Here is a 24,661-nt window from a genome sequence, read left to right on the forward strand (position 1 = left end):
GCCCTTAGAGATTTAAAGGGCTTTGGGGCTATTGCTGCGTGGCTTTGTAGCTATTGCTGCATGGCTTTGTAAAAGAGGCCATAACTCTTCTTATAACAACCCTGCTCAGTTTTAGTGTTCTATTCCCAGGTTTTACATCTGAGGGTTTCTGATGAGGCAGTGTAAAACCAAATTAATAATGCTGAGTGTGGAGAACTAGAAGAAGTTTACAAAAAAAAGTCTGATGCAAATAAGAACATAAGAATTGTAATACTGGCTGAGACTAAAAGATCCTCGAGCCAAAGATCCTGTTTTTAATAGTGGCCAGTCTAAATTACATGTACTGAGCAGGAGGGTAAAAATACTGTAGATTCTATGCTGGTTATTCCTAGGGGGGAGGGGGGAGAAGTAGTGGATTTTTCTTTATGGAATTTATCCAAGCTGTTTTGTGTTTTTATAATCCAGCTGCACTAGCTGGTTTTATTACATTCAACGGAAATGAATTGTAGATCTTAAGTATATTGAATGAAAATATATTTTCTGTAATGTGTGTTAAATGTATTATTACCAAGTAACGTTTTGAAAGAGTAAATTTGTTAGCTTTTTGTACTTTCAATTGGTCTTGATTTTATAGATTTCTAATCCTATCTTTCCTTGGCCATCTCTTCTGTAAGCTAAAAACATCTAATCTTTCAGCTTTCCTTAAAGGAAGTTGTTTCACCCCCTTTATCATTTTGGTTGCTCTTCATGGTACCTTTTCTAATTATGCTATATCTTCTTTGAGATGGTGACTAGAACTGCACACCATAATCAAGGCACAGTAGGAAAAAGGAGGTATTGATGCCTCTGTATAAGACTGGTGAGACCTCATTTAGAATATTGTGTACAATTCTGGAGGCCGCACCTTCAAAAAGATAAAAAAGGACGGTCGGTCCAGAGGAAGGCTACTAAAATGTGGTCTTCATGATAAGGCGTATGGGGACAGACTTAAAGATCTCAATCTGTATACTTTGGAGGAAAGGCGGGAGAGGGGAGCTATGATAGAGACGTTTAAATACCTACATAATATAAATGTGCATGAGTCGAGTCTCTTTCATTTGAAAGGAAACTGCAATGAGAGGGCATAGGATGAAGTTAAGAGGTGATAGGCTCCGGAGTAATCTGAGGAAATACTTTTTTATAGAAAGGGTGGTAGATGCATGGAACAGTCTCCCGGAAGAGGTGGTGGAAACAGAGAATGTATCTGAATTCAAGAGGGCTTGGGATAGGCATATGGAATCTCTCGGAGAGAGAAAGAGATAATGGTTACTGCATATGGACAGACTAGATGGGCCATTTGGTCTTTATCTGCCGTCATGTTTCTATGCTTCTATTGTATTCTGAGTTTTCTGGTTTGTATTGTGATGAGTTTTGTACCTTTGAATTTCAATAAAAACCATTAAAACATGAACCACACCATGCGGTGATCACTGGATGCCACATGATGACCCACTATAACATAAATAAATAAACAAATCAGAAACACTTTCCCCATTTGTAAGCATTAAGTTTAGTTTCATTACCAACTGCTGGATAAGTTCTCCTTGTAGAGAATTCAGGATCTTCCTACTTCTAGAAGACCCCGCAATACGTATACCCTGCAGACCCTGCAATTGGGTGGCTTTAATATGATCTTTAACATATAATGCCACTCTCCCTCTTTTTCTTCCCACCCCATCTTTCCCGAACAGATTATAGCCTCGTAACTGTATCCCAGCCCTGGTTCTCTCTGAACCACATCTTTGATTACCACTAAATTCAACTCAACCTCTTCCATGACAGCCTCAAGATCCAGAACCTTGTTTCCCATACTTTGAGCATTAGTATATACTGCTTTCCAGACATTGCCCCCCTTTTCCAATTTAGAGTTATTTAGTGATTCACTTACCTGAGGGCTTTGATCACCATATCCCAACTATTCTAGTTTGTTTCTTATTTTGTCAAGAAGTGGTATTGACAATATTACTTCATACAGTATCTCTTCAAGAAGGCAGTTAATCCCAATGAAAATATATTGATGCTATTATTTATATACAGTCATCATTTCCAACCTGATGTTTTATTAATATGCAGGTACTGATGTTGTCATTGTGAAAAATGGGAGAAGAATATGTGGTACAGGGGCTTGCTTAGCAAACGCACCTCTACATCAGAACAAGAGCTATTTTGAATTCAAAATCCAGTCCACAGGTGAGTCCAAAAAATTTATGCAGTCTGTAGTTCGTTATATATTGTATCTTTTAGTGGTATGTTCAAGATAATGTGTTTCACTTGCACAAAGACTACAATAGAACGCTGATTATCCAGGTGTCCAAATATCCAGATTGCTTCAGGGGTCTCACTTTATATTCGAGTTCCTTCCGAAGCATCATTGCTATCACCTTCCCTCCCACTAGTGTTCCTTCTCTGCTTCTACCACTGCTGCCATCAGCTCAGCCACCCCCCCAAAAAAAACCCGGGAGACTTTCCCCCACCATCAGCACACCCCCTAGAAGAGATGAGAGCATTCCCCCTCCCTCCCTGACAGACACCATCAATCCCCCTCCCTTACCCAGAGGAAGGCTTACCTTGTTTCCCTGGTGGTCTAGCAGCATGCTAGGGCAGAAGTGACTTTTATGCGCTCCTGCCCATGCTCTTTCAGTGACAAACATAGCTGCTGAGACTTCCAATGACAGTCTCATGAGGCAGCACCTTTCAGGATTATAGTACCTAAGATAAAGGTTTTAGAAAAAGAACTCAAGATGCCTGAACCACCCAGGCAATTTAAGTATATAGAGATCAGAGTTGTCAGGTTGGCCCTCCTCTGAGATTCCAAAACCACCTGAAAGCCAAAGCAGTGTGGAACCACAATACAATACAGCCATAGCATACACCAACTAAAGAAGAGACACTAGGAACTGCCACATAAGAAGCAAAATTCCATCATGATGTAGGAGACATAAATCTGGAGGTGCTGTTAGCATCCAGTGGAAAAAAAGGGACAGAAAAATGCTTCCACACCTGAGCTGACTCAAACAGCTTTTTTTATAGGGGAATATGCAGAACCACAGACATAAAGAGAGTCAATATGGCCAGTGTTTCAGCAAGTAAACATCTTCCTCAGGGATCTAATGGCACTCTGCAGAAAACAAGAAACGCTTGAAATCCTAATATGCGAATTAATAGAAAATCTGAATATATAGTCAAGCCAAAAATTCGGATCAGTACCACCCTGTAAAGCACTAAAAGTGCTATTAATGTGGAAGTAAGGAAGAAATAGGAAATTACAGGCCAGTAAGTCTGACTTCTGTGGTAAACAAATTAATGGAAACACTTTTAAAACAGAGAATGGTAAAGTTTCTGGAATCCTGTGGATTACAGGACTGGAAGCAACATGGATTCACTAGAGGTAGATCTTGTCAGACAAATCTGATCCATTTCTTTGTCTGGGTAACCAGAGAATTGGATAGAGGGAATGTGCTAGATGTGTATTTAGATTTTAGCAAAGTCTTTGACAGTGTTCCACACAGACATCTAATAAATAAACTGAGTGCCCTCGGGATGGGTCCCAAAATGACAGACTGGGTCAGGAACTGGTTGAGTGGAAGGCAACAGAGGGTAGTGATCAAAGGAGATCACTCTGAGGAAAGGGATGTTACCAGTGGTGTGCCTCAAGGTTCTTTTCTTGGGCCTATTCTTTTTAACATTTTTATAAATGATATTGTTGTAGGACTGTCGGGTAAGATTTGCCTCTTTGCGAATGATACCAAAATCTGCAATAGAGTAGACACCTAGGATGGTGTGAAGAACACAAAGAAAGTCAAAGGAAATTCTGGAATGAGAGGGGCATAAGATGAAGTTAAGAGGTGATAGGCTCAGGGATAATCTAAGGAAAAACTTCTTTACAGAAAGGGTGGTAGATGCGTGGAATAGTCTCCCAATAGAGGTGGTGGATACAGACTGTGTCTGATTTCAAGAAACCTGGGATAGTCAAATGGGATCTTTTAGAGAGAGGAAGAGATAATGGTTACTGCGGATAGGCAGACTGGATGGTCCATTTGGCCTTTATCTGACATCATGTTTCTGTGTTACTCAGCCCAGGCATGGAAGTATCTTTGTGTCCCTTTGGCATTTCTTGCTCGTTTTGTGGTGCTGTCAGCATGCTATATTGTGGGCAGTGCCAATCTGTAGGCAGACTCCTTAAGCGATTATTGGCTAATGGATGGAGAGTGGAAGTTAGACAACAAGCCTTGAACATACTCCACATTTTGTGTGAGTATGTGGTGGAGAGAAAGAACATAAGAAACGCCTTCACCGGATCAGACCAAGGTCCATCTAGTCCGGCGATCCGCACACGCGGAGGCCCATTTAAGTGCTCCTTTTTGGAGATCCGGTTTTCCCATATCCCTCAATATGATCTGCAAGAAGGTGTGCATCTAACATGCGTTAGAAACCCAGCACAGTATTTTCTGCCACCACCTCCGGGAGAGCATTCCAAGCGCCCACCACTCTTTGTGTGAAACAGAACTTCCTGACATTTGTCCTGAACCTGCTGCCATTCAGTTTTAGGCTATGGCCTCTTGTCCGCGTCACATCAGAAAATGTCAGTAATGCTGCTTCCTGGTCAATTTGATCAAATTCTTTTAATATTTTAAAAGTCTCTATTAGATCCCCACGCAGTCTTCTCTTTTCGAGGGTGAAGAGTCCCAGTTTTCCGAGGCGTTCCATGTAGCTTAAATTCTCCATGCCTTTGACTAGTTTCGTGGATCGCCTCTGTACCCTCTCCAACAGAATTTTATCCTTCTTAAGGTATGGAGACCAGTGTTGGACACAGTATTCTAAGTGTGGTCTGACCATTGTTCTGTAAAGTGGCATTATAACATCTTCCGACCTACTCGTGATCCCCTTCTTAATCATACCTAACATCCTATTTGCAGTGTTCTCCCCAGGGCCTTTCAGCCGGGCGCTCCGTCCAGCTAATTTAGATGAGCGCCCGGCTGTAATCTTGATCGCAATCCTGCTGCTGCTGCCGCCTTCTGCTCAACATTAAAAAAAAAAAAACAAACAAACTTCTCACCGGCTTGGAGATTTACCGGGCTGAATCGCAGGAGCCTGACTTTTTTTTTTTTTTAGTTTTTAACGCCAGCAAGCGACTTGAATCCATGCTCCGGGGCTCTAAAGTGCACGCCGCTTCCCTCCGAAACCGGAAGTCACGTCCCGAGGGGGGAAGAGAAGGGAAGTCGGCATGCACACGCCCCGGAGCATGGGTTCGCTATAGGAGACAGGTTAGCTTACAACTTGCTCTTGCTTGCTTTGGGCTTTCCTCGTTGCCGGGTCCTGCCTACTTTCTGTTTCCGTAAAGGCAGGACCCGGCAACGAGGAAGGCCCGAAGCAAGCAAGAGCAGCGAGTTGTAAGCTTCCTTCCGTTGCTGACTTATGGAAGATAGGTCAGCGATGGAAAGAAGCTTACAACTTGCCAGTCCAGCCCTGCACAACATGCGGCCCAAAACGGATCTCACTGCCGATATGGCTCTCACTCCGCCCTCCTTTGAAGATTAGCTCAGGAGGCAAGATTTAGCCCGAGATCAGACGAACATTAAAGGGCATCTGAGCAGATTGAGGAGAACATGTCCTGTTTTTCCATACCTAAAAATACCACCTTGCCTAATGTAATCTCTGATCAGATCCTTAAGAGTGATGCAACTATGTATGCTGGACAGTCTCCTCCAGTAAACAGAGCTTTAAAGCCTGCAGCCATACAGAACCAGATGGTCAAAGGGCTCCGAAGTGTAGTATTGCCAAGGGATCTGTCTCACAAGTTTCTGCTGCTGGCAGATGTAAACACAGCACAAGAAATAGAGACTTGTGGCATTCTGTGTGGAAAGCTGATGCATAATGAATTTACTATTACCCATGTAATAGTGCCAAAGCAGTCTGCTGGACTAGACTACAGTACAGTGATATGGGGAATATGGAAGAATTATTCAGTGTTCAAGATCAACATGATCTCCTCACAGAAGAAAGATGGAGAGAAAGAGAGAGGCAGATACTGGAGAGAAGGGAAGGAGATAGAGATGTCAGACCATGGGGTGGAGTGGGAAGGAAAGGAGAAGAGAGAGATGCCAGAGCATAGGGGAGGGGTGGAGACAAAAAATGGAGGGGGGTTGAAGCTGAAATAAATCATGTACAAAGGAGAGAAAGGGCACAGGATATAGAGTTTACTGAAGAGACATAGAAAGAGGGAAGATACCATATGGAACAGAGAGAGGGCAGACACTGGAGGGAAAGGCAGAAAGGGTGGACAGTGGATGCAAGGGGCAGAGATAGGGTGGACAGTAAATCGAAGGGGTAGAGAGAAGGTAGAGGCTGAAGGGGCAAAGAGAAAGGACAGATGTTGCATGGAAGGGAGCGAGGACAAATGCTGAATAGAAAGAAGAGAGTAAAGAGAAGATGACTAAAGCAGAAACGACAAAAGGTAGAAAAAAAATATTTTTTTTGCTTTACGTAGAATCAAGTACTATTGTAACTGTATTGATTAAAATTTATCAATAGGAAATGGAAATAAGGCAATTTTTGGGGGGACTAAACCCCTTTCCTCAGATCAGGACAGGATACCATAACAGCTGTATACTATACTGTCTTGAAGAAAGATTTGGCCTCTGAAAGCTAATTGAAAAATGGATTAGTCCAATAAAATGGTATTTTCATATTTCTCATTATTTGTTTTATTTCTATTTGTTAATTTGTAAAGTGGTGACTTATGTAGAAGTTTTTTTTCAAATTTACATCTACTGTCTTTATATTTTGCACAGTATTAGGGGACATGTGTCACTGTTTCTGTGGTGTTGCATTATATGAAGAATCTGGTTTCTACATATTTCTATTTTTAGTTTGTGATTATTCCATATTGGGCGAGGGTGTATCTGTGTTCTGTGTGTATGAAAAGGACATGGCTTTCTGTTAGCATCGACTACAGGATCAATTGACTGTGTAGGATCTGGTTTGTTTAGTTTTCCAATGCGTGTGTTGGTGTTCTAGTGCTCACTGCAGTGTTTAAGATGCTGCCTTTTCCTAGATGCACCCTTATTGTGTGACTCCTGGATTATTACTAAAAATATCTTTTTTTTATATAGAGGAGGGGGTTGTTAAAAAAATGATTAGCACTGGCTGTCATATATACTAGTTACACCACTGGATTTAATGACCCTATTCTAACTTTACTGTTGACATAGGTGTTGTCCCTCCCCAACACACAGACACACACATTATAAAGAATTAAATTAAAGTTGTATTATCATCAAGCAGCTTTCAAATGACATTATAAGCAAATAAAAATAAAATATTTTTAATACATTGCTAATTATTACCTGCATCTTTACCTATACTGTTTTGCCCTAGCTCTTACTTTGCACTATAGAAAAATAAAAAAGAAGCAGATAAAGATCAATCACACAGGTGCCCTTCAAGGCTCAGTAACACCTCTCCATAAATTATGTGGAAGAGGTCTGGAAGTGGGGATAGCATCTATTTCATATCCTCAGTGAGACCTCAGGAAGGAACCTAGTGATCAAAACATTATTAGAGGTGTTGTACAGCCATTTCTTGTATGACTGGATGAGCTATATTTATCTTTTTTTTTTTAGTTGTTTAAATTCATGCAGAAATAAATGGTTAGATTGAACCTAATGACTTCATTAACGCATTTCCCTTTTTTAAACCTCTATACTATTTGAAAAAGGGTGAATATCTAATTATTCACTTCTAGAATTGGATACTTCTTAGATTTAGTAAAAATATTCTGGCACAAGTGTCAAACCTTAAAAAAGGAAGTCATATCGAGCATTGGAAAATAATAATAATTAACTAATAAAAATAGTATACATTTAATTTTCTCCACTACCAAATTTTCCCGCCCCACCCCACCCGGCTACTTTTTCATGCCACCCGGCTGGAAAAAATTTCTGGGGAGAACACTGTATTTGCTTTCTTCGCCGCCGCTGCACATTGAGCCGATGGTTTTAGGGTTCTGTCTATCAGCACCCCCAAATCCCTTTCTTGTTTGCATTTGGCTAATGTCACCCCCGACATCTTGTATTCATGTTCTTTGTTTTTCTTTCCCAGATGCATCACCTTGCATTTGTCTGTTAAAACTCATCTGCCACTTTATCGCCCACGTTTCCAGCTGATTTAGATCTTTCTGTAGATCCTCATAGTCCCTTTGAGAGCCAACCGCCCGACATAGTTTTGTATCATCCGCAAACTTGATTATATTACAAGTTGTTTCCTCTTCCAGGTCATTTATAAAAATATTGAACAAAATGGGACCAAGAACCGAGCCTTGGGGCACGCCGCTGGTCACCTTTTCCCATTCCGAGAATTTCCCATTTATGGTTACCCTCTGCGTTCTGTTCTCTAACCAATTTCCGATCCATCCGTGCACTTCTCCTCCTATTCCATGACTTAATAGTTTACTCATAAGCCTTGCGTGTGGAACCTTGTCAAACGCTTTTTGGAATCCAAGTAAATTATGTCCACTGGATCTCCACTATCTATTTGCTTGTTAACCTTCTCAAAGAATTGAAGTAAATTTGTCAAACATGACCTCCCTTTCCTGAAGCCGTGTTGACTATCTCTCATTAGGTTGTGTTTATCCAAGTGTTGTACAATGCGGTCTTTAATTAGTGTTTCGATTATCTTCTCAGGAACCGATGTAAGACTCACCGGTCTGTAGTTTCCTGGTTCACCTCTTGATCCTTTTTTGAAAATTGGGATGACATTTGCTATCCTCCAGTCGTCTGGTACTTGCCCGGTTCTAATTGACAGGTTAGCTAAGGATTGTAGTAGTTCCCCAATTTCTATCTTAAGTTCCTTTAATACTCTCGGGTGAATCCCGTCTGGTCCAGGGGATTTATCACTTTTTAGTTTGTCAATCTGAAAGTAAATCTGGTCCAACTCCACATTTATTGATGTTAGGCTCTCCTCCATGCCTCCGGTGAATACCCTCCCAGTGTCTGGCATTGTTGTAGTGTCCTCGTTTGTGAAGACAGAGGCAAAGAATGAATTTAACCTATCAGCAACCTGTTTGTCTTCTTTGATTGACCCTATCATTCCTTGGTCGTTGAGAGGGCCCACAGTTTCTCTTGCTGGTTTCTTCCCTTTTATATATCTAAAAAAGGGCTTAAAGTTTTTATTTTCTTGCGCTATCTTTTCTTCATAGTCCTTTTTGGAGTTTGATGACGAAAACTCAGAATGAAAAAGGACTTGGTTCCTACAGCAGATGGAACATGAAAGGTTCCAGGGGAAAACATAGCATAAATAGTCAAGAAGTTCTGATCAGCCCATCTATGGGTCTCACTCTCCTCATACATCCACTTCAGGCGTAACCTACAAGCCCATTTATACAATAATTTCTTGAAAGAACATTGATCTATATAACCATATATTTCTCCAACTCTGCCCAGCATCATTTAAATCACTGTTCTTGTACCATGGGCTGGTTATGTTCACCCTTTAGATAATTCTGTTAATCGCATTGAACTACCAGGTGTATGGCAGTATATAAATAATTATACCTTCCATCAAAGAATTCTACTACACTAGAAATACTAATTTTTCTGTTGTAGCTCCAATTTTATGCAACGCCATGCCACCCTCGACAAATTCAAGACTAAACTAAAAATGTTCTTATTCCAAGACGCATACCACTGCGTCTAAATATCTCCTTTCCAACAGCATAGCAGTATATTACACAAACCGCTTTTAAGAAGCGATCCCCATTCCCCCCTTCCCTTTAATTAATTTGTTTTTTGTTTTTTTTTTTTATTTTATATTTTATATTTAATTTTTTATTTTTCTTTTTTTTTATTTTATATTTTAATTAATTTGTTTTTAATGATGTAATTATTAACTCCCCCCCCCCTTTTACCCTCCTATTCATGTTTGTATTTATAATTTGTCTATTTAATGTTCACATTTTACCCTTCTACCCCCCTACAAAAAATTTTTTAACCTTTTTTAGCTTTGTAAACCGGCCAGGTGCACGTCGATGGTCAATATATTAAAATTTAATTAAACTTGAAACTTAAACTTGAGAGTTAGATGTCCTGAGAGTCCCATTGCCTTGTAATGAGTTGCTGTTACATTTATCTTCTCTGATCCTTTATAAATAAGGTAATGTAGTTTATCGCCACACACAAAGGATGTGTAAACCTAGTGGTTTTGGATTAGCAGATGTGTCCATGGTATAGAGACTGTAGTGACTAGCAGTAGCAGAATTGTTTTGGCTCTTGTGGGTCAAGGGGCTACTGTGACAGGGACAGATAGAGATAGAAGACCAATCTCCATACATGCTTACTTCCTGGTTCTTAAAATAGGAGTTCTCATCCCCAGTGATTGAGACCATGTTGAAAGTTAGGTGGTCTATCTCCTCGACACATATCAGGATCTGGCAGATATTTTGATGCCTGGTGCAGAGAGAAGCACATTACCTGTGAAAGGTTCAGATCCTAGACATTTTATAATTTGTGCAGACTGGGTTTGGGGGGGGGGGGGCTGGCATTTAACTATATGCTATAGCTGTCTCTATAACTTGCAGATATCTGAAGATGACTAAACCTTCCTGAAAACCTTAAGGAGCTGAGGTGGCTTCAGAAGCCATTTTAAGCAGATGAATGAGAGATGCAGGGTGGTGTATGGCTTGCATGGATGTGAAACTCTGAAGGACTTGAAAATGCACTCAAACAAGATCCAATTGGAATATAGTTTTCTCCTCTTCAGGGCAGCTCCGTTTGACTCGGGAGCTGCACCTGACCAGACCTCGGCAACCGCAAGGGAAGGAGTTGGTCGGGTGTGGGAGGCCAACTCCACCCCCAACAGCCCTTGCGGCGCTTCTTTTCATCTAAAGTTTTCTCCTCTTCAGGGCAGTTCCGTTTGACTCGGGAGCTGCCTCAACCCAACCAGACCTCAGCAGACGCAAGGGAAGCAGTTGGACGGGTGTGGGAGGCCAACTCCATGCCCAACTGCCCTTGCGAAGCTCCTTCTCTTTTCCTAAAAAAAAACCCCCAAATCCCCACCTCTCCAACCCATAGGACCACCTACAACCGCACGCTCAACAACTCTTACTCCTTTCATGCACAATGAAACCAACAACACAAAAACAAACACAAACTATCCTACTGATCATCCTGCTCCTAACCAACTGGAAAGCAGCAGTTAACAACATCTCCCCAATTCCAATTATTACAACTACCAACAGAATTCACCACCCAACCAGGAGAACCACAGTGGACAGGCACATAAACTACCAGACCTATACACACCTCATCGTCACACCAACAAACCCCTATTACACCAAACCACACCCTCACCCAAGACCACTCATCTACCCAAAAACAATAAACAGTGCACAAACAGAACACACAACACTTACATGTGCCTACATTAACATCAGAGCTCTAGGCCTTAAGACAGAACTCATAAAAGACTGGATAGAAAACGAGAATCTAGACTGCCTCTTCCTCACAGAAACCTGGCTTACATCAGACTCAGATCCCAGGATAACGGAAGTCTCCCCCAAGGGATACAAAACAATAGTGGTCTGCAGGGAAAGAAAAAGAGGAGGAGGTTTAGCCATCTTAGTCAGAAACTCCCTCAATCTGAATATACTAGCCAAAACGTCCACCCCTTACATGGATCTATTAGCCTGCCAACTCTCATGCACCACACTAAAAGGATCCATAACTTGCATGCTCTGGTATATAACACCAGGGAACTGGAACACAGCAAGACCCGAATTTAAAGATTTCATATACCAAAATTCACTAACGGCAACTTACAACCTAATCCTAGGAGACCTTAACCTCCATCTCGAAAACCAATCCTCCAAACAAGTAGAAAACCTACTGTCATTCCTCGAAACCCTAACATACAAGATTTTAGACCCTAAAAATCACACATGAGTAAGGTCACCAACTAGACATCGCAGCCTTCATGACCTAACAGCCCTTACTGCCCGAGATTCAAACATCAAATGGAAAGTGGTCTCAATCCCTCTGGTCAGACCACTACACATACTCCTTCAACCTCAACTGGGCCAAAGATAAAACCAAACCAAAACCCCAAAGATCAACTTACAACTCTCGTAAATACATCGATCCCTCCAAATTCTGGACCACAACAGATGCAGAAATCCAAGAATGCAACCCCAAGGACTTCGTCTCACAATGGTGCAAGCTAAGCACAGCTACCCTAGACGAGCTAGCCCCATTACAAACAAAGACCAGAATCTGCAGACGATCAGACAAATGATTCGATAACGAATTACTCCTACTCAAAAGACAATGCAGACGACTAGAAAGAATAACGAAGAACCCACCAAAACAGCATGGAGAAAACTAAACCATCAATACAAGCTGAAACTAAAAAAGAAAAACAACACTACACCAACCTAATAGGCAAAGATACCCAAGACACAAAAAACTATTCCAAATACTAAAATAACTCACAGACACCAAACCCTATCTGGCCAATAACGGAACCCCTCCCCCCTCAGCTACACTTTTAGCCAAATACTTTAAAAACAAAATCACAACTGCCAGGACTACCCTGTCCGGAAGCCCAATCCACCTAGCAGAGATCACAATGCCCCCCACAGAAAAAGATTCTGCAGCGGCAGACAGAACCTGGTCCCACTTCCCCACAATACAATGGTCATAGAAACATAGAAATAGACGGCAGATAATGGCCACGGCCCATCTAGTCTGCCCACCCCAATGACCCTCTCCTACCTTTCTTTGTGAATAGATCCCACGTGTCTATCCCGTTTGGCCTTAAAATCAGGCACGCTGCTGGCCTCAATAACCTGAAGTGGAAGACTATTCCAGCGATCAACCACCCTTTCAGTGAAAAAGAATTTCCTGGTGTCCCCATGCAGTTTCCCACCCCTGATTTTCCACGGATGCCTCCTTGTTGCCGCGGGACCCTTGAAAAAGAAGATATCTTCTTCTACCTCGATGCGGCCCTTGAGATACTTGAATGTCTCGATCATGTCACCCCTCTCTCTGCGTTCCTTGAGTGAGTACAGCTGCAACTTATCCAGCCGTTCCTCGTATGGGAGATCCTTGAATCCCGAGACCATCCGGGTGGCCATTCTCTGGACCGACTCCAGTCTCAGCACATCCTTACAGTAATGCGGCCTCCAGAATTGCACACAGTATTCCAGGTGGGGCCTCACCATGGATCTATACAATGGCATAATGACTTCAGGCTTACGGCTGACGAAACTCCTGCGTATGCAACCTATGATTTGCCTTGCCTTGGATGAAGCTTGCTCCACTTGATTGGCAGTCTTCATGTTCTCACTGACGATCATCCCTAAGTCTCGTTCTGCTTCAGTTCTTGTTAGGATCTCGCCATTAAGGGTGTAAGCCTTGCATGGATTTTGGCTGCCCAGGTGCATGACTTTGCATTTTTTGGCATTGAAGCTGAGTTGCCAGGACCTAGGCCAGCGATCCAGTAGGAGTAGGTTGTGCATCATGTTGTCGGACATTGAATTTATGTCTGTTGTGCTTTTGCCCACTACATTGCTTAGTTTGGCGTCATCAGGGAATAATGTTATTTTACCTCACAGCCCTTCTGCCAAGTCTCTTATAAAGATGTTGAATAGGATCAGGCCCAGGACCGAGCCCTGCGGCACTCCACTGATTACCTCCGTCATTTCGGAGGGGGTGCCGTTCACCACTACCTTCTGAAGCTTACCTCCAAGCCAGTTCCCAACCCATTTCGTCAATGTGTCGCCCAATCCTATAGAACTCATCTTGCTCAGCAACCTGCGGAGTGGTACGCTATCGAATGCTTTACTGAAGTCCAGGTATATGATGTCCAGGGACTCCCCAACATCCAGCTTCCTCGTCACCCAGTCAAAGAAGCTGATCAGGTTGGATTGGCAGGATCTCCCCTTAGTAAATCCATGTTGACGGGGATCCCGTAGATTCTCCTCGTTCAGGATTGTATCCAATTGGCGTTTGATTAGAGTTTCCATTAGTTTGCACACTATTGATGTGAGACTCACCGGTCTGTAGTTTGCTGTCTCCATCTTGGAGCCTTTCTTGTGGAGTGGAATGATGTTAGCCGTCTTCCAGTCCAACGGGATGTTACCCGTACTAAGGGAGAGATTGAAGAGTGCGGATAGCGATTCCGCCAAGACATCACACAACTCCCTGAGCACTCTGGGGTGTAGGTTGTCAGGCCCCATTGCCTTGTTAACCTTAAGCTTTGACAGCTCTCAATAGACACCGCTGGGTGTAAACTCGAAATTACTAAACGGGTCATCTGCGTCAACCCTTGTCTGTAGCTGAGGGCCGAGTCCTGGCGCCTCGCGGGTGAAGACTGAACAGAAGTATTCATTTAACAGTTGGGCTTTTTCCGAGTCCGCTTCTACATAGTCTCCGTCTGGTTTCCTAAGACGTACTATCCCGCCTGAGTTCTTATTTCTGTCACTGATATACCTGAAGAAGGATTTATCTCCTTTCTGGATGTTCTTCGCTAGAGACTCCTCCATGCGGAATTTGGCCTCCCTAACTGCTGTTTTGACGGCCTTTGACTTGGCCAGATAGACTTCCCTAGAGTCCTATTTCCCTGATTGTTTGTAAGAGATGAATGCTTTTTTCTTCTCCTTGATGAGGTCCAAAATCTCCGCAGAGAACCACTGTGGCTTATTGTTCCTTCGCCGTTTACTTACTGATTTAACATAGCGGTTTGTTGCTTCTTGTATGGTTGCTTTCAAAGTCGTAAGATTAACAAATAATTGGAACACTAAATGTTGCATATAATGTGCATTTAAAACAGAGGAGAAAAGACCTCAAAAAACCCCTGGACTGCAATCAAATAGATCGTAACCAATTGGGGTTGGTTTTCATCACAGGTCAAAAACTCCTGTATATAAATTATTTCAATAATATTTTATAATTTTTATTTGAATTAATTTTTTATAATTCTTGCGTTAAATAATGATTAATGATTAATTCTCAAAATCTCTCATAACATGTGAGCATCAAGAAAACCAGCTTAAAGATGTAATACTATTCAAAAATATAGCTTTGTAATGTCAGGCACTTATCTTAATAACCCAACGGAGGCCCCATCCGTTTCGCTCCAACGGGCTTCTTCGGGGGTATTGATAAGGCTTTTTATAGCCTAATCCAAACTACCTCAACCAGACACAGGCGAACACACAAACCTTTCACGAATCCCCCAATTAGAGTTGTCAAATGAAAAAAATTGTACGATGGCCTTCTAGCCACTCAAGCAGCAAAACTAGACTACCAACTCTCCAATTTACTGATAACGACTCCAGACTACAAATCGTTTAGAAAAGAAATAAAAACCATCCTATTCAAGAAATCCTTGAAGACAAACTAACACCGCAAGACTCATCCCAATTCTCGGAAGCAACTCGCTCTACTCTTCAATTCCTCTGGAAATGGCCAGATAACTTCTTTTGTAATCTGCCTTGAACCGCAAGGTATTGGCGGAATAGAAATCAGTAATGTAATGTAATATAGCTTAGTTCCACCAGAAGATACTTTTAGAGTAGTGATGTGGACATCTCTCTATCCCTATAGCCTGGATCTAGCTGCAAGAAAGCAAGCTGCCTTTGGAATGACAGTCCATCCTAGATAGTGATTTTGTACATTCCACTGATCGGTCATAGATGAAGAGCAAAAAGGCAGAAATTCACTTAGGAATCCTGAGGTACATACTGTTAGTTATACAACTTACTTGAAAAATAGATAATAGAAGTGAGATAGCTTGCTAAAACATAAGGCTGGAGCGAAGGTATATTCCCACTTGTCTGGATTGCTGTTGGAAGTCTCAAGGAATGATAATTATCAGATAAGGCATAATTGTTCTTTATGAGTCTCTTGCGATTTGGGTCATGGAATGACAAAGACTAAGATGTGATGTTGTTAGCCTTCTCCAATAGGAATGTGGTGCCCTGCAAAGTAGGAGCAAGATACTCCTCCTTTGCAGTTTGGGAACTTTGTTTAAAAAGGAGAAAAAAGAAATCCCATTACAGAAGTGATTCTGACAGGTGTGTATTCTGGAGATTGAAGTAGGACAGCTTGATGATTAAGCTAGGTACTGTAAAACTGAGCCAAATGGTTCTTGCTGACATATGACTAATGCTGACCCAAATCAATGACCTATTAGCTAATGCTTGCCATTGACAAATATGAGAACTGGCTTTCTTTCACCCTTGAGACTTTCATTGCAGAAGTTGAAAAGCTTGGTATGATAATGAAATCGACATGGAGGGGAGAGGTCTATTCTGTGCTTCTAGTGACACTCCATCTACCATGTTTCCCTGAAAATAAGAGTGTCGTATATTAATTTTGGGACCAAAAAACACAGGGCTTATTTTCGGGGGATATCTTATTTTTCTTCCATGTACAACAATCATCTATCTTTTCCTCTTTCCTTTCTCTCCCCCCCCCCATGTTCCGAATCTTTACTCCCCTGTCACCCTCCCCTTGTGCAGCATCTTTCTATCCCTCTCACCCATCCCCTTGTGCAGCAGAACCCCACTGACCCTCCTACCATGAAACTGACATACCTCCGCCCCAAGGCCTCCAAAAACAGCAGTGATGGCAGCTGTTTTTGGAAGACTCAGAGCGGAGGTATATCTGATCTCACCAGGATGGGGATCGCTGAATTGATGAGTCTGATTTTGGGCAGTACTAGTGGTCAGGGATGGAGTCAAGGACATTTGGGGGGGGGGGGGGCAGCGGCGCTCTGAGGGTCGATCTTAACTAGGGCTTATTTTGGGGGTAGGGCTTATAGTAGGAGCATCTTTAAAAATCATGCTAGGGCTTATTTTGGGGGAAACAGGGTAGAAAGGTCATAGCAATGGATGCAAGTTGTCTGCTCAGCTTCTTCTCAGAGCAGCTTCAGATTCTATTAAGGGAACTTTGCAGACAGCTGTAATAATAAGAGAATAGTTATAGAGAGCATTAGATATATTTGAGACAATACATAATATGCTTTAGCTGTTATATAGAACAGTGGTTCCCAACCCTGTCCTGGAGGACCACCAGGCCAGTCGGGTTCCTGGGATAGCCCTAATTAATATGCATGGAGCAGATTTGCATGCCTGTCACCTCCATTATATGCAAATCTCTCTCATGCATATTCATTAGGGCTATCCCAAAAACCCAACTGGCCTGGTGGTCCTCCAGGACAGGGTTGGGAACCACTGATATAGAACACATGATTAGAAAAGGCCAAGTGGAAATGATAGATTTTTAAACTCGGCATTTTTCTAGACTTGACATATTACAGTGGCTTAGTACAAAGTTCCACTGTATAGGATATAACATGAATATTGTGTTATGCAATTGTGAGGTATTAATATATTATAAAAATTGCATATATTTAATACTTTTAGGGATCTGGGGTGTAGGTGTTGCCACACAGAAAGCTAATTTAAATCTGGTTCCTCTTGGTCGCGATTTACACAGTCTAGTGATGAGGAATGATGGTGCCATATACTACAATAATGAAGAGAAGAGCAGGCTGCCTGCTAACAGCCTTCCCCAGGAGGGGGATGTTGTGGTGAGTGTTAAACATGTAGCTTGACTGATAATATATTGCTATACTCTGCTGCTGATGGACAGTGCTGGATTAGTCTTCTGAGTGGAAAGTCCTGAGTGAATATTTAAAGTATGCAGTCTTTTTATTTTTATTGTTGTTAACCCTTTTTATGATTCAGTTTATCCCTATTGGGCATCTTTCAGGATACCACCACACCTCATTCAAGCACAAGACGTACTAAGTTACGCTATTCAAGTTTAAATGAGTTATATACTGATCATGTGATTTCATTATTGCAGTTCATATTGCAAACCTTTGGGGGCTAGTAACTAGAGAATGACACGGGGGAAAAATTATCACCGTTCCCACCCCGTCCCCAAGTGCTCAGTCCCTGTCCCCGCCCTGCAAACTATCAGATCCCATCTGCACAAGCCTTAAAAAGTTAGGATTTTATACTGAACTTATTTTATTAAAGTATAAAAAGAGACAATATTCTGTACAATTGTCATTTTATAAACACAAATAATACAGAGCAAGGGTCAACAAAACCCCTGTCTCCCCTCCCTTTCACAAATATCCCCTCCACTATTGTGGAAACTGAACAAACCAAATTACTACAGAATGCTACATAGAAAAATCAAGCTAACGGAATACTTAAGTCACACATGGCAGGAAAAGTGTTAGGGGAGGGTAACTGCCCCCTGATCAGAGAGAGAGCCCTAAGCCAGCTGGAAGCTAAAGAAACAAGGCCTGGGCTTTGCGGTCCCCACTTATGTCTAATACCAGCTCTAGCAGGATACATATTTCAAATCTGAAATATTCTAATCACAAAATATAAAATAAATTAATTTTTTTCTACCTTTTGTTGTCTGGTAATTTTATTCTTCAAATCACATTGGTCTCAGGCTTTGGTTTGGGGTTCCTTCTGTCCTCATCATGGCATGACTGGCTCCTGAAGGTAAAATAGGTGCAAGAGGAGCTGGGGAGGAGATGCCAAGTCTGACATGGGCGCAATTTTTTTACCATATGAGCAAGACTTTTTACCGCTTCCACGGGATGGTGAAAGGTCCTGTGGTAAAGCAGTTGCAAATGTCCCCATTACTGCGGTGACCATGGTTTACCGCAGTAAACGGTTCCCGTTTTATTCTCTACTAGTAGCTACCAATAGTGGTTTATAAATTAATCCTTATTATGCTGGTGTGCCTGATATAATTTTAGATAAGGTCTACGTACCTAGCATCAAAATTTAAATAAAAAGGAATGAAAGTAACACCTATCATTTTTACTCATTTTTGAGATTTTGAATGAATTTGTTTGCTTTTGTTTGTAGGGTATTACATATGATCATGTAGAACTAAATGTACATTTGAATGGAAAGAATATGCATTGCCCAGCCTCAGGAATTAGAGGCACTGTTTACCCTGTTGTATATGGTAAGTTTTTAAAAAGCTTTATAATTTGAGTTTGCAGCTGGATCTTTAAATTGTATCAGCTAAATGTTTCTGAATTTAGTGATTTATGTTGGGGTTCTATTATAAAAGTAAATATACTTACTTGTCCTACCAGCCAATCACATGATTTGTCACATTCAAGATGGGAGAATTTCTCCTAAACTGTAGATACAACTAAGTGGCATTTAGCACATGCTCAGTACCTGTGTGTAGTAAGTAGTGTGTTACCCTCCATTCATGCATTTTAAGCATGGTTAATATTAAATGTGTGGACAGGTTTCAAGTTTATTTAAAAATTTGATATACCGCCTTATTAAAATTCAAAGCGGTTTTACATAATATAAAAACAAAGTATATAAAGAACGTACGTTAAAAACAAATTACAAATAATGGTACAAATAATCAAATGCACTGACAAACATTAACTATGGAGAAGGGCAGAAATGCAATGTGTATAAAGAGAAAGAGGGGGAAAAGGACCGAAACAAAAGGAAGGGGAACAAAAAAAACAAAAATAGTCTAGAATAATGTAATATAAGCTAACATGATTAAAATATGGCAAGGAACAGATTTCCATTACCATCCTTATAAGTACCGTATTTTCGCGGATATAACGCGCGCGTTATACGTGATTTTACGTACCGCGCATACCCCTCGCGCGTTATATGCCTGAGCGCGGTATACAAAAGTTTTTAAACATAGTTCCCACCCCGCCCGACGCCCGATTCACCCCCCCAGCAGGACCGCTCGCACCCCCACCCCGAACGACCGCTCGCACGCGCTTCCACCCGCACCCGCATCCACGATCGGAGCAAGAGGGAGCCCAAGCCCTCTTGCCCGGCCGACTCCCCGACGTCCGATACATCCCCCCCCCGGCAGGACCACTCGCACCCTCACCCCGAAGGACCGCCGACTCCCCAACAATATCGGGCCAGGAGGGAGCCCAAACCCTCCTGGCCACGGCGACCCCCTAACCCCACCCCGCACTACATTACGGGCAGGAGGGATCCCAGGCCCTCCTGCCCTCGACGCAAACCCCCCTCCCTCCAACGACCGCCCCCCCCCCCAAGAACCTCCGACCGCCCCCCCAGCCGACCCGCGACCCCCCCACCCCCCTTCCCCGTACCTTTGGAAGTTGGCCGGACAGACGGGAGCCAAACCCGCCTGTCCGGCAGGCAGCCAACGAAGGAATGAGGCCGGATTGGCCCATCCGTCCTAAAGCTCCGCCTACTGGTGGGGCCTAAGGCGTGTGGGCCAATCAGAATAGGCCCTGGAGCCTTAGGTCCCACCTGGGGGCGCGGCCTGAGGCACATGGGCCAAACCCGACCATGTGTCTCAGGCCGCGCCCCCAGGTGGGACCTAAGGCTCCAGGGCCTATTCTGATTGGCCCACGCGCCTTAGGCCCCACCAGTAGGCGGAGCTTTAGGACGGATGGGCCAATCCGGCCTCATTCCTTCGTTGGCTGCCTGCCGGACAGGCGGGTTTGGCTCCCGTCTGTCCGGCCAACTTCCCAAAGGTACGGGGAAGGGGGGTGGGGGGGTCGTGGGGGTCGGCCAGGGGGGTCGCGGGTCGGCTGGGGGGGGGGGGGGTTTGCGTCGAGGGCAGGAGGGCCTGGGATCCCTCCTGCCCGTAATGTAGTGCGGGGTGGGGTTAGGGGGTCGCCGTGGCCAGGAGGGTTTGGGCTCCCTCCTGGCCCAATATTGTCGGGGAGTCGGCGGTCCTTCGGGGTGGGGGTGCGAGTGGTCCTGCCGAGGGGGGAGAAGAATCGGACGTCGAGGGGGGGCATCAGGCTTTCAGGATGGGGACAGGACTTCAAGGGGGGACAGGCAGATCTTCAAGGGGGACAGGCAGACCTTCAAGGGGGACAGGACTTCAAGGGGGGACAGGCAGACCTTCAAGGGGGGACAGGCAGACCTTCAAGGGGGGACAGGACTTCAAGGGGGACAGGCAGATCTTCAAGGGGGACAGGCAGATCGGGGCAACCAGAGGAGAGTCGGGGCAGTGCACCGAAAGTCAGGGTGAGTCGGGGCAACCAGAGGAGAGTCGGGGCAGTGCACCGAAAGTCAGGGTGAGTCGGGGCAACCAGATGAGAGTCGTGGAGGGCGAAAGGAGAGTCGGGGTGGCCAGAGGAGAGTCGGGCAGCATGCGCGTTATATGCCTGAGCGCGGTATAGAAAAGTTTTTGTACATATCATCGTGATTTCTGCGCGCTATACCCCTGTGCGCGTTTTACAATGGTGCGCGTTATATCCGCGAAAATACGGTACTATTATACACCGAATGCGTCTTTAAAAAGAAAGGCCTTCAAGTTACTTTTAAATTTATCCAGGGATGTAATTTCTCTTTATTCTGGAATGAAAAGGGATTGAGCACACTAGTTTTAGATTTTTACAAAATAAAGAAATTTAACTATTGGTATGGAATGGAGACCTGTACTGTAGAAGTCAATTCTTGTGGTAGCTTCTTAAGCGGTGTTTGCTTCAACTGCCTTCTGCTTTGTGTTTCCTCTTGTGCTTAATATTTTTAAAAAATTTTTCTTTTCCTCCTTTTATTTGTACACTTCCCCCTCCCCATTCGCGGTTTCCCTACTCTATTATAAAGCACAGTTACTTACCGTAACAGGTGTTATCCAGGGACAGCAGGCAGATATTCTTGACTGATGGGTGACGGCACCGACGGAGCCCCGGTACGGACAATTTTAGAGTGATTGCACTCTAAGAACTTGGAAAGTTCTGGTAGGCCGCACCGCGCACGCGCGAGTGCCTTCCCGCCCGACAGAGGCGCGCGGTCCCCAGTTAGGATAAGCCAGCTAAGAAGCCAACCCGGGGAGGTGGGTGGGACGCAAGAATATCTGCCTGCTGTCCCTGGATAACACCTGTTACAGTAAGTAACTGTGCTTTATCCCAGGACAAGCAGGCAGCATATTCTTGACTGATGGGTGACCTCCAAGCTAACAAAAAGAGGGATGGTGGGAAGGTTGGCCATTAGGAAAACAAATTTTGCAAAACAGATTGGCCGAAGTGTCCATCCCGTCTGGAAAAAGCGTCCAGACAATAATGAGATGTAAAAGTATGAACTGAGGACCAAGTAGCAGCCTTGCAGATTTCCTCAATAGGAGTGGAACGGAGGAAAGCTACAGATGCTGCCATGGCTCGGACTCTATGGGCCGTGACAGAACCTTCCAGTGTCAGTCCGGTCTGAGCATAACAGAATGAAATGCACGCTGCCAGCCAATTAGACAACGTACGTTTAGAAACAGGACGTCCCAATTTATTCGGATCAAAGGACAGAAATAGTTGGGGAGATGATCTGTGGGGCTTAGTACGGTCTAAATAGTAAGCCAGAGCCCGCTTACAGTCCAAAGAATGCAGAGCCTGTTCCCCTGAATGAGAGTGAGGTTTCGGAAAGAAGTGCATGTAGCTCACTGACCCTCCTGGCAGAGGTAAGAGCAATAAGGAAAAGTACCTTCCAAGTGAGGAACTTGAAAGAAGCGGTAGCCAAGGGTTCAAATGGAGGCTTCATTAAAGCGGAAAGAACTACATTGAGATCCCAGATAACAGGAGGGGCTTTAAGAGGTGGTTTCACATTAAAAAGACCCCGCATGAACCTGGATACCAAGGGATGAGCTGAGAGGAGTTTTCCATGGACTGGCTCATGAAAAGCTGCTATAGCACTGAGATGGACTCTGATTGAAGTGGACTTGAGGCCAGAGTCTGACAAAGAAAGAAGATAATCCAATAAGGTCTCCACTGCAAGGGAAGTGGGATTATAATGATGAAGAAGACACCAGGAAGAAAACCGTGTCCACTTCTGATGGTAACATTGCAGAGTGGCCGGTTTCCTGGAGGCATCCAGAATTGAACGAACAGGCTGAGACAAGAGCGTATCATGAGAAGTCAGCCCGAGAGATACCAAGCTGTCAGGTGCAGAGACTGTAGGTTGGGATGTAGAAGGGTTTCCTGATGCTGAGTAAGCAGAGAAGGATACAGAGGCAGAAGAAAAGGTTCCCTGGAACTGAGTTGAAGTAGAAGGGAGAACCAATGTTGCCTGGGCCACCTCGGAGCAATCAGAATCATGGTTGCTCGATCCCTCTTGAGCTTGAACAAGGTTCGTAACATGAGAGGCAGAGGAGGGAAAGCGTACAGGAACAGATTGGACCAATCGAGGAGAAATGCATCCGCTGCCAGACGGTGAGGAGAGTAGAGTCTGGAGCAGAAAAGGGGCAGCTGGTGATTGTGAGGAGCTGCAAAGAGGTCTATCTGAGGAGTGCCCCATTGAGCGAAGATGGATTGTAGAGTTACGGGATCGAGTGTCCACTCGTGAGGCTGGAGAATTCTGCTGAGCTTGTCCGCTAAGGAATTCTTCTCTCCCTGAATGTAAATAGCTTTCAGGAATAGATGGTGATTTATGGCCCAAGTCCAGATTTTCTGGGCTTCCTGGCATAAGGGGCGGGAGCCCGTCCCACCCTGTTTGTTGATGTAGTACATCGCAACTTGATTGTCTGTGCACAACAGGACAACTTGAGGAAAGAGAAGATGCTGGAAGGCCTTGAGGGCATAAAACATCGCTCTGAGTTCCAGGAAATTGATGTGATGCTTCTTTTCCTGGGCTGTCCAAAGGCCTTGAGTTTGAAACTCGTTCAAATGAGCTCCCCATGCATAAGGGGAGGCATCGGTGGTGATGACTAGTTGATGAGGAGGTTGATGGAACAGAAGACCTCTGGATAGATTCGAGGATACCAACCACCATTGTAGAGACTGACGAAGAGATGACGTCACAGATATGTGACGTGAGCAAGGATCCGTCGCTTGGGACCACTGGGTAGCTAGGGTCCATTGAGGGGTGCGCAGGTGAAGACGTGCGAGGGGTGTGACATGAACTGTGGAGGCCATGTGACCCAAGAGAATCATCATTTGCTTTGCTGAGATGGAACGCTGTGGAAGCACCTGCTGACATAGAGATTGAAGCGTTTGAAGACGGTTGGACGGCAGGAACGCTCTCATGAGGACTGTGTCCAAGACAGCTCCTATGAATTGAAGCCTCTGAGTGGGGATGAGATGAGATTTGGGTAGATTGATCTCAAACCCCAGAAGTTGAAGAAACCTGATGGTTTGGTTGGTGGCCAGGAGAACAGTCTGAGATGTATTGGCCTTGATTAACCAGTCGTCCAGGTAAGGAAAGACCTGAAGGTGGTGAGATCGTAGAAAGGCAGCCACCACAATCAGACATTTGGTGAATACTCTCGGAGAGGAGGCAAGACCGAAGGGTAGCACCTTGTATTGGTAATGACAGCGATTGATCATGAAGCGTAGGTATTGTCTGGAGGCCAGATTGACCGGTATATGAGTGTATGCTTCTTTGAGATCGAGGGAACATAGCCAGTCGCCTTGATTGAGAAGAGGATAAAGAGTGGCCAGAGAAAGCATTTTGAACTTTTCTTTGACCAAACATTTGTTGAGATCGCGGAGATCTAGAATGGGTCTGAGATCTCCTGTCTTTTTGGGGCTAAAAAGTAACGGGAGTAGAATCCCTGTCCCTGTTGATCTAGAGGAACCTCCTCTATGGCGTTCAAAAGGAGAAGGGATTGAACCTCCTGGAGAAGAAGGAAAGACTGAGTGTGCGAAG

General features: G+C 43.9%; 1 protein-coding gene across 1 annotated transcript in view; it reads left to right on the plus strand.

The window, feature by feature from the left end:
• SPRYD7 (SPRY domain containing 7) overlaps nt 1-24,661 on the plus strand; it is a 49,949-nt gene that overhangs the window by 8,473 nt on the left and 16,815 nt on the right. Inside the window, exons 2-4 of the mRNA XM_033950100.1 lie at nt 2,092-2,208; nt 17,441-17,607; nt 18,917-19,019. Of these exons, the coding sequence (XP_033805991.1) occupies nt 2,092-2,208; nt 17,441-17,607; nt 18,917-19,019 (387 nt within the window). The remainder of the gene's footprint in view (nt 1-2,091; nt 2,209-17,440; nt 17,608-18,916; nt 19,020-24,661) is intronic.

This window comes from Geotrypetes seraphini, chromosome 6, assembly GCF_902459505.1.
Source record: "Geotrypetes seraphini chromosome 6, aGeoSer1.1, whole genome shotgun sequence".
Lineage (NCBI taxonomy): Eukaryota > Metazoa > Chordata > Amphibia > Gymnophiona > Dermophiidae > Geotrypetes > Geotrypetes seraphini.